At 44.9% G+C, this 20,772-nt stretch overlaps 1 protein-coding gene across 2 annotated transcripts in view; it reads left to right on the forward strand.

Moving 5' to 3' along the window:
• The first annotated feature begins 4,606 nt into the window (after positions 1-4,606).
• The window catches only part of LOC142290540 (thiol S-methyltransferase TMT1A-like), a 143,884-nt gene continuing 127,718 nt past the window's right edge, over positions 4,607-20,772 (forward strand). For both annotated transcript variants that reach the window (XM_075334501.1, XM_075334503.1), the window contains exon 1: positions 4,607-5,183. In XM_075334501.1, coding sequence (XP_075190616.1) covers positions 4,686-5,183 — 498 coding nt within the window. In that variant the 5' untranslated portion in view covers positions 4,607-4,685. The remainder of the gene's footprint in view (positions 5,184-20,772) is intronic.

The following is a 20,772-nucleotide window of genomic DNA, read 5'->3' on the forward strand; positions in this document are numbered from 1 at the left end:
AGTTTGTCATTGACACAGTGCATTTAAAATGCGACCAAAACGCAAGAAAAAATGCAACGTGCGCATATAGCTTTAAGGTGTATTCCTAGTGTGTGGGTTGAATGCATATAGATGGGTACCTGTTGGCAGACCAGGAATATGACCCTTAAGTGCAGTCAAATGACATGCGAGTGCAGTGCGATGTTTCACATGCTTCCATAGACTTGCATGGGGGTGTGTGAGCAGAGAATCGCTGCCAAACACAGCATGCTGCGATTAATTTCTCAGGCCAATATGGCATGAGAACTCAATCACAGATGGACACTTCCCGATAGTTTTATACTGGTGTGAGTGCAATTCGATGTTTTATTGGATTGCACTTATCCGTGCAAAACGCAAGTGGGAACGAGGCCTTAGCCAGATTGCAGACTACCACCTGGGTCTACAAGGAGAGGGATTTGTCATTCCCACAGATCCCTAAACATATGTTTTATACGAAAGGCACAGGAAAGGCAAAATATCTCAAACATATCTCAGGATTCAAGAAGTTTGGTTAGCATTGTCCCTCTGTGGTCTACAAGTACAAAATGCTCATAATATTGAGAGCTTACCTGAATTGTTTGTATTTGATGCTTTGTTATGCTTAGAATTCTGCTGGTGTATGTTACATTACTCCCTTTTTGTCGACCGCATTCATCTGTGACATGAGGTCCCTCCCTGTATGGCATTAGTCCCCATAATTGCTGTGACAGAAACATATGAACTATCTCCACTGCTGTATTTGTTGCCACAGAATTGATAGAGCTTGTGATGAGCTGATTTGTTGACTCTGATATTATGCCTGGACATCCACCTCTTCACTTCTGAATGAATGGACAGACATCATTTTTTATTCTTCCAACTGTCATGTCACTCAGATAATTCAGTTTGTCAATTTTCTTGGCCGAGTGACCGCTATCGTTGAGCTGGATGATGCTGCTTCTCTTTTCTTGGGAAACCTTTTTCCTGGCTGCTCCTCAATTCGAATGAGTGACCTTTCGCTTAGGAATCAACCTAATAATACACTCAGCTAGAACAGAATGTGAGAACAGGTTGTAATTTATAGAATACAGAAAAAAAAATAATTTTCCACTACCAGGAGCAAAACAGCAACAATGCAGTGACATGACAAGAATCTGCATAACTAATCATATACTAAATTATTGTAAATTAAATTAAGGTATGACATAGCCAAAATGATTGTCTATAACTTGAAAGCAGTCTCACATTCAAAGCTGTAGTGAATGGTGAAATATGGCGCCTGAAAGTCAAAAGTTCAAAACATTGTTGCCCCTTTGCTTGTCAGTGTATGTGCCACCACAAGAAATGTACACCACAGACAGGGTGGGGTGCGGTCTGACTGCAACCAATTAGAGACACTAGGACTGCCGGTGGGCGGGGGAAGCAGTGAATATGTATGAGGACAATGAGTGGCCTCAGAAGTAGTGTTTCCGTTGTATGGGAGAATTGGTAAATGTAACGCTCCTGCTCTAAACCCCCTAGCCCTTTCTACTGCCATTTCAAAGCACAATATCCGGGTCCCCAGAGACTTATATGGGGATCGGCATCCAGGCAGATATTTGGGATTAATTCTGGTCCCGAACTGGGTTTTTTCTTTAAATCCGGATAGACCCGCCGATCCCGAATATCTGTGGGTTCGCCCATCTCTAATGATGAACCGTCTAGATTGAAGTTGCTCCCTACAACAACACCAATGTAGTCAACCCAACATTGAACTGTCTAGAGTTGAATTCTAGTAATACCTGACTGGAACAACTCCATTATAGACGCAATTCTGTTCCACCATTCAGCTTGCGCATCTGAGTTTCAGAGCAGCAGGCGCAATATCACTTGGGGCTGTAGCGTAACTACTGTAGGGGCAGAGGGGGTGCTGGCTCCGAGCCCATGGCCTAGAAGGGTCCACTAGGAGCTACTGCCGGCAATTTTTTCAAGGGGGAGGGGAAACTGGATTTAATACATGAGCGCACCACAGAGACAGGGAAACTGTATAATGATCCCGGCACAGACGGAAGAAAATACTTGCTAGATGTGCAGGACCTGTGATTATGTCATGTGACCCATGTGGGAGGAGCCAGGAGATAAAGGAGAAGCTTTAGAAGATAAGGGCACATGTGTCAGGTAATAAGGGAAGAGGATGACATGGGAAGTAATGAGTGTAACATAGGGGTGCAGGCTGTGACAGAGGGGTGCAGGCTGTGACGGGGTGCAGACCATGACAGAGGGGTGCAGGCTGTGACAGGGCATTGCAGGCTGTGACAGAGGGGTGCAGGCTGTGACAGCTGGCTGAAGACTGTGATAGGGGTTTGCAGACCGGGATAGGGGGGTTCAGGCTGTGACAGAAGGGTCCCCAAAAAACTGAGCTGTAACAAATGTAACACATGCAACATTACAAACATGTGAATTGCAGCCTCAAGACTAGAAAAAAAACAAGGAGAAAAATTGTAGGAAAAATACCCTGACTATAAATAAATAAATTGCAAGTGCTTAATAACAGGGTACTTAGTATATACATTTTTGCAAAAAGGTAAGACGCTGTCTCACCTCGTCACGGTGTACCCATCTGAGACAGTCCCTAACCTACTAAAGTTAAAAACATATTCTGTACCTGACTTGTGTCATGTCAAAACTTCAATATGAATGGTAAAGTGGTCAGTTGGGTCCCAGATTAAATACACAGCAAAAGTGAGAAGCAAGTAGTTATTCAGCCTCAGTATCAGGAGGGCTGCGCCCCCAACTTGCAATAAAGCAAGATAACCGACAAAAAACCACCAAAAAACTGAGCTGTAACAAATGTTCAATAAACATGCAACATTACAAGCATGTGAATTGCAGCCTCAAGACTAGAAAAAAAACAAGGAGAATGTGTATTTAATCTGAGACCCAGCTGACCACTTTACCATTCATATTGAAGTTTTGACATGACACAAGTCAGGTACAGAATATGTTTTTAACTTTAGTAGGTTAGGGACTGTCCCAGATGGGTACACCATGACGAGGTGAGACAGCTTCTTACCTTTTTGCAAAAATGTATATACTAAGTACCCTGTTATTAAGCACTTGCAATTTATTTATTTATAGTCAGGGTAGTTTTCCTACAATTTTTCTCCTTGTTTTTTTTCTAGTCTTGAGGCTGCAATTCACATGCTTGTAATGTTGCATGTTTATTGAACATTTGTTACAGCTCAGTTTTTTGGTGTTTTTTGTCTGTTATCTTGCTTTAATGCAAGTTGGGGGTGCAGCCCTCCTGATACTGAGGCTGAACAATTACCTGTTTCTAACTTTTTGCTGTGTATTTAATCTGGGACCCAGCTGACCACTTCTTACCATTCATATTGAAGTTTTGACATGACACAAGTCAGGTACAGAATATGTTTTTAACTTTAGTAGGTTAGGGACTGTCTCAGATGGGTACACCGTGACGAGGTGAGACAGCTTCTTACCTTTTTGCAAAAATGTATATACTAAGTACCCTGTTATTAAGCACTTGCAATTTATTTATTTATAGTCAGGGTAGTTTTCCTACAATTTTTCTCCTTGTGACAGAAGGGTGCAGGCTGTTACAGAGGGGTTGTAGGCTGTGACAGGGGTGCAGGCTGTGACAGAAGGGTACAGGCTGTGACAGGGGGGTGCAGGTTGTGACAGGGGGTGCAGGCTGTGACAGAGGGGTGCAGTGGGTGACGGGGAGCAGGCTGTGAAAGGGGGTGCAGACTGTGACATGGGTGCAGGGTGTGACAGGGTTGCAGGCTGTGTTAGGGGGTGGAGGCTGTGAGAGAGGTGCAGGCTGTGACAAAGGTGTGCAGGCAGTGACAGGGGGTGCTGGCTGTGACAGAAGGGTGCAGTCTATGTGGGATAGAGGGGTGCAGTCTGTGTGGAATAGATGGGCGCAGACTGCAACAGAGGGGTAAATACAGTTACCTGGTTAGGGGCCCATTCAGAAGTTATGCTCACCCTTGAGTCAAACACCTAGCTACGCCTCTGCATCATACCTTACTGGGTACATTGTGTGTCCATCATACTGTATTTGCGGGGAATTCAATGTGGGCCATCATTCTGTATGTGTATGAATTTTTGGAGGCATGATACTCTATGAAGGCCATTCAAGTGATATTTTAATAAGTGAGAACATTCAATAGAGCAAAACTACTGTGTAGGTGTCATAATATATGTCCCTCTCCCTGCTTTTAAAAATTGGGATGTATGCCTCTCTGTTACTGCACCTATGCTATGTATGCCCTGTCTATAACTCAACTAAAAAGTGCAACGGTTCTATTGAGATTTTTTTGCAGATTTCTGATTTATTAGTTATAAATAGCTGGAGTAAAATGAACTCTAATGTGGATATCGGAGTACTTCTAACTTATGATTGTTGTCAAAGCTGAATATTAACCACATTCTCCTAATTCTTGCTCCTATCACATGTGTGTATGTCTATAGTGTCACTGTTTGGTATATAAAGTCCATAGAATGTGCACATAGGAGATAAATAGTACACGCTGTGCTAGGAAGAACTGTCCACAGACTTAGTATTGTGCACCCTCCTCCCTCTTTGGGGGTGGATCTAGGAATAACAGATGCTTAGAAATACAGGCTGGGCCCCACTCTGAATTTACTGTCTCTGCTCGCCGCATGCAGGATTTCCCTTCAACATGTCTGTGATCATATTTCTTCTGCAGCTTATAGCGGCTGTCATCATGCTGCCTCTGCACATCCTTCATTATCTAGGCATTTGGGACTCATTTATGAAGAAATATTTTCCTCATTTTATTAGCAAATTCTGTGAAACATACAACAAATTGATGAATGATCAGAAAAGAAGCCTCTTTAGCAATATTCCTAACTTTTCTGGTCCCACCAAACAACTCAGGCTCCTAGAGATTGGTTGTGGTTCAGGTGCGAACTTCAGGTATTACCCCAGGGGCTGCAATGTGACCTGTCTGGATATTAACCCAAATTTTCAAAGGTTCCTGAGCAAAAACCAAGCCGAAAATGACCATCTGACCTATGAAAGCTTTGTAGTAGCTTCTGCTGACAACATGATGTCTATCGGTGATGGCTCCATGGATGTCGTTGTGTGCACCTTGCTGGTTTGTTCTGTGCCAAACATACCAGCTGTAGTGAAGGAGGTCAAGAGGGTTCTTAGACCGGTAAGTTGTGTAATATTTGTTATTACATGAGTATTTGTCTTCTAAAGCTGCTGAGGAAATGGGAATTATATATTAGATTTTTTAATTCTGCATGGAAACCTAATTTGTTGGCAGTGTAAATGAAAATATCAGTGAGTTCCAGATCTTATATCCAAAATGTAATCCCAATTGCAAGTTTCTTGGTCAAGACAACCATGTAGATTGTTAGAACCATTTGACATTGGCATCGTGGTTTTCATTATACACATAAACCACCATGTAGTTCCAGATCTATAGGACACTAGTCATACAAAAAATGTCCGGAACCTGAGAAATAGATGTCATAATACAGTCTAGGAACATGCATCTCCTGAGCCTGATCACAGAGAGTCTTCGCAAGCATAGTGCGTAACCAAAGCCCACCAAAATGTTCAATTATATCACTATTACATTTTTACATGAACAGCTTTTTTGTGATTGCCAATCACTGGCTGATGTCTCGCAAAAAAATATAGATTTAATTTCTTTAAAGAACATGGTATGGTTTTGACTTTTACTATCTATTATCCCAAGCATCATTGACCATAACAATGCGTCAGGGAAGCTGTAGCACTTTAGTCACTGTTGTAGACTATAACTATCTAAAGAAGAGTACCAATCGAAGACAGCAGTCATCAAGAAGTTTCATATAAAAGTCCTTTATTCCTCCGGTAACGTTTCAACTTGTATTGTCTTTTCAAGCTAACATATACTTAAACTCAGCTGGGTATATGGGCTGCACATAGAAAAAATTAGAATTTGGGGGGCCGCATTCTTTTCAGGACAAAGTGACATTTTTAGTGATACCATATTTTTTTCTATACACCTTTTGATCATTTTTTGGTGGGGCTTTTTTTGCGTGTTTATCTATTTTTTTTAATTCACATTTATTGTATGGGTTATAGTACTGTTTTATAGTGTCTTTACGGATTTTCATATAATAAACGTACACTTTTTTGTTTACTTTGTTTATTTATGAAACAGCATTTTTAGTGGCATAATATTTTCCATGCTTTATTTTGAATTTTTTTTACAATCTTTTCATTTTTTTATCCCCCAATTGACCACATACAGTAATATTGTCTTTCAATTGGCACCGTGTAGTAATGTCCCAATACTGGTCCTTATCTGGTAGTAATGTCCCCCTCCTGGTCCCTATCTTGTTGTAATGTCACCCATCATAGTCCTCATCATGTAGTAATGTCCCCATCCTAGTCCTCGTCTTGTAGTAATGCCCCATCCTGGTTCTCTACCTGTAGTATTGTCCCCATCCTGGTCCCCTTGTAGTAATATGCCCATTCTGGTCCTCATCTTGTAGTAATGACCCCCATCCTGTAGTATTATCAAAAACCAGGTCTTGTAGAAATGTGTCTTAGGCTCCATCTTGTAGTAATATTCCCCATTCTGGTCCCCATCTTGTAGTAACACCCCCATTCTGGTCCCTATTTTGTAGTAATGCCCCCATCCAGGTCTCCATCTTGTAGTATAATATTCAGTATAGGGTCAGAAGGGCTAGTCATTGTTGAGCGAGGGTGCCATTGAGCTACATTTAGGGTGCCAACCTCTGCGGTGATGAAGGGAGATATCAGGCACTTTTGCCCTGGGCCCCTTCCCTGATTTATATGTGCGGCAACTTGGTTTTTACTTGCATTTTTTGAAATTTTGTTTAAATAAAGTTTGATATTTTAATTGGGGTGTTTTTTCGGTTTTGTGCATGCGCTGGAAAATAAAAATTGGCTGCTGGCCTTTCATTGGCTGGCAGCTGGCATTGGCACAAAATGAAGCATTTCTCCCAGAAAATTATTGTAATTACACATTTTTTTGTTATACACATTTATATCCTTTGTGTGTATTGGAACAATACAAAAATAGTGAAGAAAAAAGGACAAATTGGACATAATTTCAGACAAAACTCCAGAAATGGGCAGGAAAAAATTGTTGGCACCCTCAACTTAATGTTTGATTGCATTTTTCTTTGGAATAAATACCTGCAATCAATTGCTTCCTATAACTATCAACAAGCTCCTTATATATCTCAACTGGAATTTTGGACAACTCTTCTTTTGCAAACTGCTCAAACTGCTCCAGGTCTCTCATATTTGAAGGGTGCTTTTCCCAACAGCAATGTTAGGATCTATCCACAGGTGTAGAGGCAGCAAAACAACTTTGGACCTCCACCATATTTGACAGTAGGTACTGTGTTCTTTTATTTGTAGTCCTCATTCAATTTTTGATGAACAGTAGAATGATATACTGTCATCCTTCAGTATCGATCCAGTGATCTCTTGTATCATGGTCGGTTTAGTTCCCTGCTGAGCCACAACCTGGTCAGAGTCCAGGTTGTGTTATCTTTTATTCTTCCTTTGGTTTGTGGTTAGCCAGGTGTTCTCGCTTGCTTATTTTGCTTCTTTCCTATCACTTCCTGGGTGGGGATATTTATAGTTTCCTTTCACCTGCCTTCTTTGCTTGGTATATTTCTATGTGAATTCCTGCTAAGGAATTCCAGCCTTGCAGCTCATCTATTTTGCCTGTTAGGCCTTAGACACAAGGCATGAAAATCGGTGCAAGTGGAATGCGATAAAACATCACTTGGACCAATATTAGCCTATGTGTCAGCACCCATGAACAATTATTTTCTTAGCCCTAATCGAACCGAGAAAACAATCGCAGCATGCTGCGACTGTAATGCGATCCTGGTTTCTCTCTCACCCATTCAAGTCTATGGGGCGAGAGAAAAATCACAATGCACTCGCAGTACACTGGTGTACCGCGAGTGCAGGGCAAGAATGGCAATAGCCGACTACGGAGGAGAGAGGGAGATAAATCCCTTCCCCCCTCCTCATCGCATGATCGGACCTCAGTCGCTGTGACACTCGGCTACCGCTGTGCTGCCAGCGTGAGCCGAGTGTCGTGCGAGGATCGCACTAGTCCCCCGTGTGGCCCCAGCCTTAAGGGTACTTTACACGCTGCGACATTGCTAACGATATATCGTCAGGGTCACGGTGTTTGTGACGCACATCCGGCGTCGTTAGCGACATCGCAGCATGTGACAGCTAGGAGCGACGATCAACGATCGCAAAAACGGCAAAAATCGTTGATCGTTGACACATCGCTCCAAATCATAATGTCGTTGGTGTTTCATTCCGCAGGTTGTTCGTCGTTCCTGCGGCACCATACATCACTATGTGTGACACCACAGGAACGACGAACATCATCCTACCTGCGTACATCGGAAAGGAGAAAGGAAGGAGGTGGGCGGCATGTTCCGGCCGCTCATCTCCTCCCCTCCTCTTCTATTGGGTGACCGTTTTGTGACACCGCTGTGACGCCGAACGCACCTCCCCCTTGAAGGAGGGATTGTTCGGCAGCAACAGCGACGTCGCTGAACAGGTATGTGCGTGTGACGCTGCTGTAGCGATGTTGTTCGCTACGGCAGCGATCACCACATGTCACACAAACGACGGGGGCGGGTGCTATCGCTCGCGACATCACTAGCGATGTCGCAGTGTGTAAAGTACCCTTTAGACAGAGACCAGTTGTATGTGCTCTGTGTATTTCTCATTTACTTTCACTACACCTTTGTTCTGTTTTCTGTTAGGTTTGTAGGGCGTTAACCTTGCTTGCACTGCAGTTATTATTTCCTTGTTTGTCATTTGTGCATGTGCTTTTTGTTTGCTCACCTTTGGATTCCCCTCTACTCCTGCATATTTTTTCTATTTGGGTAGTTATGTGTAGTGACCACCCCTTTGGACCCTCAGGCAGATGAGAAAGAGCTTGATGGCCTTTTAGTGAGACAGATCTGAGTTGTAGTTTTTACTTGTACGGCTAGGGACTTTCTAGTCTGTTCAGCATCTCTTCGGGTGTGGGTGTGGCTGCAGTGGTGTAGGCTTTATTTCTCACTTTACCTCTAATTTGGTACTTACAAACCATTATAGTTAGCCAATTAAAGCGTGGTGTGGTGTAATTTTGGATCCTGTTGATGTCTTTGCCCCGCAATTAGGGGTTTTGTCCCTGGAAGTGGCGGAGATCAAGCTCAAGCTAGCATGCATATTCTGCCACGACAGAAGAGTCAGGTATTCTGAATGCCACATCTGAACCCAAGGTAATATTACTGGACTGCTTCGACGGCGATAGAAGTACTGTAAGTTTTCTATTTTTTTTCCACCTCATACAATTTGTACTTTTGTGTCCGTTCAGGCTTTTCTGGGTGTGAGAGTCAGCTAGTGGGCATTATTTTGTCTTTGCTCCATGAGGATCCATAAGCTTGAGCATTTTCTTTGCTTGTGGACCCTCAGGTTTTTACTTCAGTTGAGGTGTTTTTCTTGGCTCTTGGCCTCATTTATGATAACCCTGACAAAGTCACAGTAGCTGAATCCAAGATCCTTAATCAGGTTTAGGGAGTCTGTACAATTAAGGACTACTGCTCAGACTTTAGACATTGGGCAGTAGAGACCTTCTGGAATGATTCTGCTGTTTGGAGTCAGTTCTGTCACAGACTTTTAGGGGAGATTAGGGACATGATGCAGGGCCACCATCAGGACATTACAACCATTACTGGTATATGGGGTCCGGTAAAGAGGGGGGCCCGACCAAGCCCGGGGAAATTACTTAGCTTTAATAAGCCCTGGGCTGGGCCCCCCTCTTCTCAGGGCCCAAGTCACAGCCGCATAAGAGAGGGCCAGGCATGTTGCTTCGGCCACTACACATGGCTAATTTGCATGTGAAGCACTTCAGGTGTATCAAATGCAAATTAGCCATGTGATGGAGCCAGGGGCAGTGGGACACAGCAGTGCAGTGTGCATCATCCTGCGACCCAGTGTGCAGCAGCATGATGAGGTCATCACTCTGTAACCTCATCAGGCAACGCAGAACTGTGGAGGTGGTAAGGACGCTGCAGCCATCAGGGAAACATAAGTGCTCCATGAGCTGACAACAAGCGCAGGGCGTTCACAGGGGCCGACCCCAGCCATCACTTCAGCTGGATGTGTGTCCAAGGGTGCACATCAAGCTGAAATGCAGCGCAGACGCTGCGTGACATGGGAGCCAGGGAGGATGAGTACATTTTTTTTTTGTGTGTTAGAGACAGAACAGAGACATATTTACCAGAATGGGAACATATGTACCAGGAGGTGGACATATATACCAGGAAGAGCCCAGGGGGACATCATTATAATTATAAAAGAAAAAACACAGTAGTTTGATAATAAATGGCTTCACCCAACCACTAACCATGAGTGTAAAAAAAGATTCTGTGTTATTCCTATTCTCTGAAAAAAGCCAAGAAAGCAAAAGATTTGCTGGGTATGTAAACTTTTCAGCACAACTGTATATACCAGGAGGAGGACATATGTACCAGAAGGGGCCCAGGATGCGGACATATATAACAGGAGGGGGACATATATACCAGGAGTGGCCAAGGATGAGGGCATATATACCAGAAGGGGGACAAATAAACCAAGAGGGGATATATATACCAAGAGGGGGACATATATACCTGGAGGGGACCAGGAAAGGGGACATATATACCAAGAGGAGGACATATATATACCATGAAGAGGACAAATAAACCAGAATGGGAACATATATAACAGGAGGGGCAGAGGAAGGAGACATATATACCAGGAGTTAGATATATATGCTAGGAAGGGGACAAATAAACCAGGATGGGAACATATATACCAGAATAAGCATAGGAGGGGGACATATATACCAGGAGTGGGATATATATACCAGTAGGAGCCCAGGATGGGGACATATATACCAGGAAGGGGACATATATACCAGGAAGTGGACATACGGTTGTGCTCAAAAGTTTACATACCCTGGCAGATTTTTTTCCTTTCTTGGCCTTTTTTTCTGAGAATATGAATGATAACACAAAATCTTTTTTTTCCACTCCTGGTTAGTGGTTGGGTGAAGCCATTTGTTGTCAAACTACTTGTCTTTTTAAATCATAATGACAACCAAAAACATCCAAATGACCCTGATCAAAAGTTCACATACCCCAGTTCTTTATACCGTGTAATGTCCCCTCTAACATCAATGACTGCTTCAAGTCTTTTTTGGTAGTTGTGGATGAGGCTCCTTATTTTCTCAGATGGTAAAGCTCCCAATTCTTCTTAACAAAAAGCCTCCAGTTCCTGCAAATTCCTGGGCTTTCTTGTATGAACTGTGCGCTTGAGTTCTCCCCAGAGTACGTCCCATGCACAGTTTCCGGACTGATGAATGCAAATTAGCCTCCAGTATTTGCTGATAACGTGCTGCATTCATCTTTCCTTCAACTTTGACCATGTTTCCTGTGCCTTTGTAGCTCACACATTCTTACAACATCAGCGAACCACCTCCATGCTTTACAGTAGGAATGGTGTTCCTTTCATCATAGGCCTTGTTGACACCTCTCCAAATGTAACGTTTATGCTTGTGGCCAAAAAGTTGGATTTTGGTCTCATCACTCCAAATTACCTTGTTCCAGACGTTTAGAGGCTTGTCTCTGTGCTGTTTGGCGTATTGTAGGTGAGATACTTTGTGGCATTTGTGCAGTAATGGCTTTCTTCTGGCGACTCAACAATGCAGCCCATTTTTTCAGTAAGTCATGTATTTCAGTTGATGTTATTTATGGGTTTTCTTTGCAACCCGAACAATTTTCCTGGCAATTTTGGTCAACATTTTTATGGGTCTACCTGATCAGTTTGTTTTTTACAAAGCCTCTGATTTCCATTTGTTAATCACTGACTGGCATAATCAATTCCTTGGATATCTTTTTGTATCTCTTTCCTGTTATATACAGTTCAACTATTTATTCCCATAGATCCATTGACAATTCTTTTGCTTTCCCCATGACTCACAATCCAGAAACATCAGTGGCTGGATCAAAGATGCTTGTGTGGGGGGATAGTATACAAATAGACAGTGTATGTGAGGGATATTATACAGAGGGACAGTGTTAGGGGATATTATACAGAGGAGCAGTGTGTGTGTGGGATATTATACCGTGGGGCCCCTCAGGATGCTTCCTGCGGCCAACGGGCACATGTCACCCCTTTCGATCGCGGCTAATGCTGTGGGCCGCAGTCATCAGCGCGTTCAGAGTCAAGCTCTCTCTGCACAATTCTTTCAGTGGCAGCCACCAGGCAATCAGAGGCAAGCAGCTGATGTGTCTGAGGTCAGCTGCTTGCCTCTTATTGGCCAGCAGCTGCCAATGGCATACTTGTGCAGAGAGAGCTTAACTCTGCACAGTGCCAGCAAAACGTTCATGTAAATTTCAGATGAGTCACTGACAGCGGCTACAATCAACAAGGGGAACTCAAGCCTGTGGGCCATAAGAAGCAGGGTAGGGGAAGCCAAGAAAACGGAGGACAGGTGAGAACAATGTTTTGGTGTGTGTTGTGTGTGAAAAATGGTATAACGGGACCAGGATGGGACATTGCTACAAGAAGACGACCAGTAAAGGGGAAATTACTACAAGGAGAGGACCAGCATTACTACAGGATGGGGATAAGGATGTGCGCATTACTACAGGATGGCGGTAAGCATGGGTGCATTAATATAGGATGGGGCAAGGATGGGCACATTACTACAGGATGGGGACAAGGATGGGCACGTTACTATAGGATGGGGACAAGGATGGGGCACATTACTACAGCATGGTGATAAGGATAGACATGTGGCGCCTCTGAGTGTCAGGTGCCACAGGATACTACATCTAATCCTGAATTCCTGGAAGACCAGTGCTGGTAAACACCACAAAACACACACGAAACCACACTCTTTTCCCCAGACTGGGTAACAGGCTAGAGATGGAACTGATAAATGGTCACCTATAGGTTGGAACGCATCCAACCCACTAGCCAGAAACCTGGGAGGAGGAGGGGCTAGTCAGTGGAGTGGACGGACGATGGACATCTTGTCAGAGATAGTGAAAAGTCAGACAGATAGTCAGTCAGAAGTTAAGGTGTAAAGTGACTACTGAGTAAAAAGGCGTACGGTTACCAGGGAGGATACGGCGAGAGTACTCATTGGACCGAGCACCGACGGGGTCCATAGCCCTAGTTCAGAAAGACACTTCAGGCTCACCTGATAACAATCTGCCCGGTGAGGGGACCATCAAGGACCTTACCGACGTTAGTGTCCGGGGCACAGCAGCCGAGAGGTGACCTCGGAATGGGGACAGAGGTCTGACCCAAGAGAGGTTCAAGCTGCCTGCTATACAGGCCAGGACAGAGACAACAGGTGGGAACCCCAAAACGCTCTGCATCTATATACGACAACCACCATCATCCTCCCCTGGGGCTTTGCTCTACTTGCGGAGAGACATTACATCTAAGTTGCTTAATACCACCAGCCCCAACAGTGAGAGGCTTTGCAGCGGCGGCTTTCTCCATATATCCGCATACCGCAAGTAGCGTCACGAAAAACACTTTATTTTCATTTTTCCCTTGTACAAAATCCCCTTTTAAGCGACCCCCAGGGTCACGGAACCGGGCAACGGCCACCCAGTGAACTATCCCAGTAATATACAGCCCAGAACTGAGTACCCCAAAGCCCTGGGGTGAGTCAGCTTTTTGGCTTCACGAACAGGATTGGACTAGACCTGGTAACTCCGGGTGACATGCGCCTTATGGACTGTGTTTTGTGATTGAACTTGTGGATTTGCCCACCATTTTGTGTGACAGAAAATTACTGTGCCACACAGAGAGCGGTGGTGAAAAGGGCGCGAAAAGAAGCTCCGCCTATGACCCTGTCAAAACCAGGCGGAGGTGGTAGTGACCTTACCCGGAAGCTCCCGAAGTGGTCCAGTCCCGTGAGAGAGTGGTAAGAAAAAACCAAGGGGGAAGCAAAATGGAGGCACAAGGCAACGGGGATGCCGCGAGGCCTGGTCCAGGTATGGAAGCGGCAGTGCCCGGAGTGGTGGCACCGATCATGCCGATCACCCTGCCATATGTTCCGGGAGCAGCGTGGCTGCCTCAGTATGATAGCAAACGAGATGCCTTAATCGGGTTCAAAAAGAAAATATGCACCGGATTAGACATGTATGCAATGACTGGCAAACAAAGAGCGTCTGTTGTGCTGGGACTGTTAATGGGTGCAGCAGAGCTGGAGGTAGAGACCTGGTCGGATGTAGACCGGGAACCAGTGAACACCATCTTTGAAAAGTTGAAAATTGATTTTGAAAGCCGTACAGAGGAAGAGCTGAGAATGGCATTTTACAATTGCAGACAGAGGCCGAAGGGCAGTATAAGAGACTATGCTCTAAGATTACAAGCAGCACTGCGGACCTTGAAGCATGTAGATCCCATCAATGTCCAAGAAGGAAATAAAATGATGATTGAACAGTTCCTGCAGGGGTTGCAATCATTTGAGGACTGTAAGCAGCTGCGCCTGTGGGCTCTGGAACATCCAGATGTCTACTTTGTTGTCTTAAAGCACTGCAGCGCCCGGCAACTACAGATGGTGTTCCTCAGTCGTGGCAAGCCAATACCTCACCTCTGAGAGTGGAACCCTCTTCATTAACAATTGTGGAGACTTAAGGGGGCTTTACACGCAGCAATATCACTAACTATATCGCCGGATAGAAGCGGAGGGGCGGACGTAACATCCCGTCTACCTCCTTCTTTCCTCATTGCCGGCGGCTGCAGGTAAGCTGTAGTTCGTCGTTCCCGAGATGTCACACGTAGCGATGCGTGCTGCCTCGGGAATGACGAACAACCTCAACAATCAACAATTTTTTGAAAATGAACGACGTGTCAACGATGGACGATTTGGTGAGTATTTTCCATCGTTAACGGTCACTCGTTGGTGTCACAAGATATATTGTTAGATGTCATTGCGTGTAACGGGGCCTTAACAGGCAGGCTGCGACACCTGGTGCTTCTGATGACCTATGTTCCCAAGTGCAACAGCTAAGCAAGGACGTGGCCAGGATGCTAAAAGTGATGCAGCTCAAGCCAGAACCCAAGTCATTGGAGAAGATTCAGCTGGCCGACTGCCTTGAGGACGTCCCATGGATGCGAGGAAGGAGGATTCCATCATCTAGAGGAAGAACCACCGATCGCTACGACTCATCTGGACAACCCATCTGCCGTCATTGCAACAAGGCAGGCCATATTGCAAAAGCATGTTCTTTAAACCCGCAATCCCTGAGGCCAAGGGCCAATGCCCAGGAATAAGATGACAAGGACCATCTGATTGGCGTGACAGGTATGTGGGAGGACGACTAGTTCTGTCCATCACTCTGGACGGAATTCCCACATCTGCATTGTTGGACACCGACTCTCAGGTAACAACCATCCTGTATGTACTTTCTGGTCTGATACTGAGTTCACCAGTCCTGACTCAGGCCTCACAATTTATGCTGTTAATGGATTACCAGTGATGCAGATAAGGTTCAAAGAGGTAACCATAAAAGTGGGGAGGGAAGAGCTAAAGGGCCAAGGATTGATTGTAGTTGAAATTGATGCTAATGAGAAAAATCCACAGATGATTTTGGGTACAAATGTAATTGAAAATGGTCTGGGAGAAGTGTTGTTCTTAAGGCCCTGTCACAGACAGAGATAAATCTGCTGCAGATCTGTGGTTGCAGTGAAATTGTGGACAATCAGTGCCAGGTTTGTGGCTGTGTACAAATGGAACAATATGTCCATGATTTCACTGCAACCACAGATCTGCCAAAGATTTATCTCTGTGTGTGACGGGGCCTTTGCTCCAACAGATTGCTGAAACTGCCGGCGTCGGGCAGCAGAGCGTCCTGCAAAAAGAAATCAAAACCCTCCTGCAGAGGCAACAGTTAAACCTATCTTGTGTGGAAATTGGTAAAGTACGGGTGATAGAGTCCGGTCCCATTGTGATACCCCCAAGAAGTGAGATGATGATATGGTGTCGGGCAGAAATAGGCCTCAAGGGGCGAGATTACCAGGCAGTGGTGGAGCCCATATACTCAGAAAACTGGTCTACAGTCCTGACAGCCCGGGGGTTGGTTGATGTACGCAAGGGAAGGGTACATGTACGAGTACTAAATTGAGGGGAGGAGGAAACTAAATTGCCCAGGTACGCCACCATTTCCAAATTGTTTACTGTCAATAATTACTCCATCCAGGCAGTGGAACCTCTGACCTCATCAGAACCAGGAGAGTATAAGGCTATGTGCGCACTAGACCGTTTTACCAGCGGATTTACCCGCGGATTTGCCGCGGAATTTTCTTGAGAAAGATTAGAAATCTTTCTGCAGACATTTCCCAGCAAAACCTATGTGTAAAAAAAATAGCTGTGCGCACGCTGCGGATTTTTCTCAAGAAAATTTCTTGAGAAAATTTTCTCGAGAAACTTTCTTGAGAAAATGAGCATGTCCATTATTACCTGCGGAATACCCCCGGAATTTCTATACTTGCATGTGTCAGGAGCAACCTGCGGAAAATCCGCGGTGAAATCGCGGTAAAATCGCGGCTAATCCGCGGTAAAAAACGCATGCGTTTTTTTCCCGCAGGTGCGGGAATCTTCAACTCCCAGAATGTCTCTCAAGAAAGTTTCTTGAGAAAAAGGACATTTCTAGTGCGCACATAGCCTAACAGTTCCCCAGAGCAGTTTGAGGATTGGTGTCAGAAACTGCATGCAGGCACTGATTCCACTCCTCACCAGAAACAAGGAATTTATCGGGTAGCACAAGAGTATGAGCAGGTTTTCAGTAAGCACCCATTAGATTTTGGGAGGATAAAAGGGGTACATCACCATATACCCACAGGAAATCATCCCCCTATTAAAGAGAGATATCGGCCTCTACCACCAGTTCACTATCAGTGTGCCAAAAAAGTGTTGAGGAACATGAAGGAGGCTGGGGTTATCAGAGACAGTTGTAGCCCCTTGGCAGCTCCACTGGTCCTAGCTAGAAAGATGGATGGCACAATGACGATGTGTGTAAATTATAGGCAAATAAATCGAATAACACATAAAGATGCTTACCATTACCCCGCATAGAAGAGTCACTAGCTGCACTGAAAGCTGCTAACTACTTTTCTATCTCACTAGTGGGTATTGGCAGGTCTCCGTAGCAGAAGAAGACCGGGAGAAGACTGTCTTTGCAACACCAATGGGCTTGTGTGAGTTGAACAGCATGCCATTTGGACTCTGCAATGCACCTGGAACATTCCAAAGACTGATGGAGTGCTGCTTGGGACACTGCAACTTTGAGACCGTGCTGCTCTACTTGGATGATGTCATAGTGTATTCAAAAACCTATGAGGAACACCTGAAACATCTGGCAGAGGTATTTGAAGCGTTGTCCAAATATGGAATGAAGTTGAAACCATCAAAATGCCATTTGCTGAAACCAAAGGTCCAGTATCTCGGGCATGTGGTCAATACAGAGGGAGTAGCACCAGATCCAGAGAAGATCACCGTCATCAAGAACTATCCAAGACCAACCACCGTCAAAGAGGTACGTCAGTTCCTAGGTCTGGTAGGATACTACAGGAGATTCATCAAGGGCTACACGAAGATGTCAGCACCTTTGCAAGAACTTCTGGTAGGCAAGGCAAAGAAGCGCAAGACTTCTGGTCCTCCATTCGAATGGGGTGAAGAAGAAGAGAACTCCTTCAGACAAATGAAGTGGGCCCTGACTGGTGATGAGATTTTGGCCTATCCTGACTACAACTTACCATTCGTGTTATATACTGATGCCAGCAATGTGGGATTGGGAGCCGTGCTATCTCAGGTGCAGCAGGGCAAAGAACGTGTGATTGCCTATGCAAGCAGAGGAGGCTCCGTCCTACCAAAAGGAACCCAGAAAACTACAGCTCATTCAAGTTAGAGTTCCTGGCCTTGGTCTGGGCTTTCACTGAATGGTTTAAACATTATCTAGCGGCTGCCAAGTTCACTGTCTTCACAGACAATAACCCTCTGACCCACCTGGATACCACAAAGTTGGGTGCACTAGAGCAACGTTGGATGGCCCGGTTGACAAATTTTGATTTCATCATCAAGTATTGGGCTGGTCGCAAGAACGCCAATGCGGATGCGTTGTCAAGAATGCCTCATCTACCAGATACGGGAGAAGATGTGGATGAGCTAGAAAAAATAGAGCTGCCAGCTTTTCACCGCCACGGTGCCTCCCAATATCAACAGTCTTGCACCAACCATCGAGAAACGGTGTTGAACCCGTTACCTCACCATGGGTGAAAGGAAACACAAGACAATGACCAAGCAGTTAGCCTGATTAAAGAACTGATAACCCAACCAGGGTCATGTCTGAGCCAAGATTCTTCACTCAAAGTGTAACATCTATGGAAAATGAGGAGTAGGCTGCTCATCTATCAAGGCAAGCTGTGTAGGAGTGTTACCAACCCTAAAACCCACGAGATGGTGTGGCAAGTGGTAGTACCAAAGACAAATGTCCAGCTGGTGGTGGAAGCATACGATAACAGAGCAGGACACTTTGGATGAAAAAAGCTGGAGGCACTGTTACGTGAGAGATTCTATTGGGTTGGCATGAGAACTGCCATAGAGAAATGGTGTAGAAATTGTGGTCCCTGCAACCCAAGAAGAAAAGTCTGTGACAGCCAAAGGGCACCACTGCAATCAATTGTCACCAAGCAGCCATTAGAACTCGTACCTCTGGATCATGTAAAATTAACACCCAGCAGAAAAGGCTATACATATGCTCTTACAATGGTGGACCACTATTCCAGATTCGTAATGGTAGTTCCAGTAAAAAACTTAACAGCACAGACTGCAGCAAGAACCTTCCAAGCCTACTTTTGCAGACCACATGGATACCCAGAACAGGTATTAACAGATCAAGGTCCTGCATTTGAAGCTGAAGTATTTCAAGAGTTTTGCAACCTATATGGATGTAATAAAATTCTTACCATGCCTTATCATCCACAGACCAACGGCATGTGTGAGAAGATGAACCAAGTGATCATTGACCTGTTAAAAACTTTCCCATTGGAAGAAAGAAACATGTGGCCAGAAAAGTTGCCTGATCTAGTGGATACGTACAGCAACATTCCTGTGAGTTACACCAACTGTACACCAGCATATCGAATGAGAGCAAGACCTAGAAGATTGGCAGTTGACCTAGAAATGGGAATTGTCATTCCTGAAGTCAATTCACCAGATGCTGATTGGGACTCTAATCACCAAGCACAATACAGAAGATTACAAGAATGTGTAGAAAGAAGTTTAAACCAACGAAAATAAAAACAAGAAAAGGTCTACAACAAAAATGCACAAGCTGTTTCCCTAACACCTGGAGATATAGTTCTAAAAAGAAAAAGAAAAGTTCATAAACTTGATGATCAGTGGGAAGCAGAACCTTAAGCCCGCTTTACACGCTGCAATGTATCTTACAATGTGTCGGCGGGGTCACGTCGTAAGTGACGCACATCCGGCATCGTAAGGTACATTGCAGTGTGTGACAGGTACGTGCGATTGCGATTGAACGGTGAAACGTTCATCGCATGCACGTCGTTCATTTCTCTAGAATTGAACGTCAGATTGTTCATCATACCCGGGGTAGCACACATCCCAGTGTGTGACACCCTGGGAACGATGAACAGATCTTACCTGCATCCTGCGGCTCCCGGCCAGCAATGCGGAAGGAAGGAGGTGGTCGAGATGTTTACGTCCCGCTCAGCTCCGCCCTTCCGCTTCTATTGGCCGGCTGTCGCGTGACGTCGCTGTGATGCCGAACGTCCCACCCACTCCAGGAAGTGGACGTTCGCTGCCCACAGCGAGGTCGTATAGACGGGTAAGTACATGAGACGGGGGTTAATCGTTTGTGCGGCACATTCAACAAATTGAACGTGCCGCACATATGATGGGGGCGGTTACGATCGCATACGATATCGTATGCTGGACCGTAAGGTGTAAAGCAGGCTTTACACTGTACTATCCTCCAATTTTGATAATATGAAGACTTGCTTGATCAGTAAAGATGAAGGGAAAACTTCAGCAACAGTCTCAAGAGATCATCTCAAGAAATGGCCAGAACAGTTGAAATCTAAAGCAGAAATTTCCTGTGCACCTCAAGTACAAGAAAAGAAAAAGAAGATGATACTTGGAGACTTTCCTGAAAATTGGCCTCAGTACAATTGAGCCATCATAGTACCAGTACTTACTTTCCCACAACCAGTAGAGGTACAGGAAAGAATAGAAAAACTAGTTCAAGTTCCAGAAGAACCACTAATTGTAGCAGAACCAGAGGAACCTGCAATCAGTGAAACTCTTAAGGGGGCTTTACACGCTACGATATCGTTAATGTTTTGTCGTCGGGGTCAAGTTGTTAGTGACGCACATCCGGCGTCATTAACGATATCGCAGTGTGTGACACTGACCAGCGACCTTAAGCGACCTCAAAAATGGTGAAAATCATTCACCATGGAGAGGTCGTCCCAAACTCAAAAATCAGTAAGGGTTGTTTATCCAGGTGGTTCATCGCTCATGCGGCAGCACACATCGCTATGTGTGACACCGCAGGAGCGAGGAACGTCTCCTTACCTGCCGCCGGCCACAATGCGGAAGGAAGGAGGTGGGCGGGATGTTTCATCCTGCTCATCTCCGCCCCTTTGCTTTGATTGGC

This window comes from Anomaloglossus baeobatrachus, chromosome 2 (genome assembly GCF_048569485.1).
Source record: "Anomaloglossus baeobatrachus isolate aAnoBae1 chromosome 2, aAnoBae1.hap1, whole genome shotgun sequence".
Lineage (NCBI taxonomy): Eukaryota > Metazoa > Chordata > Amphibia > Anura > Aromobatidae > Anomaloglossus > Anomaloglossus baeobatrachus.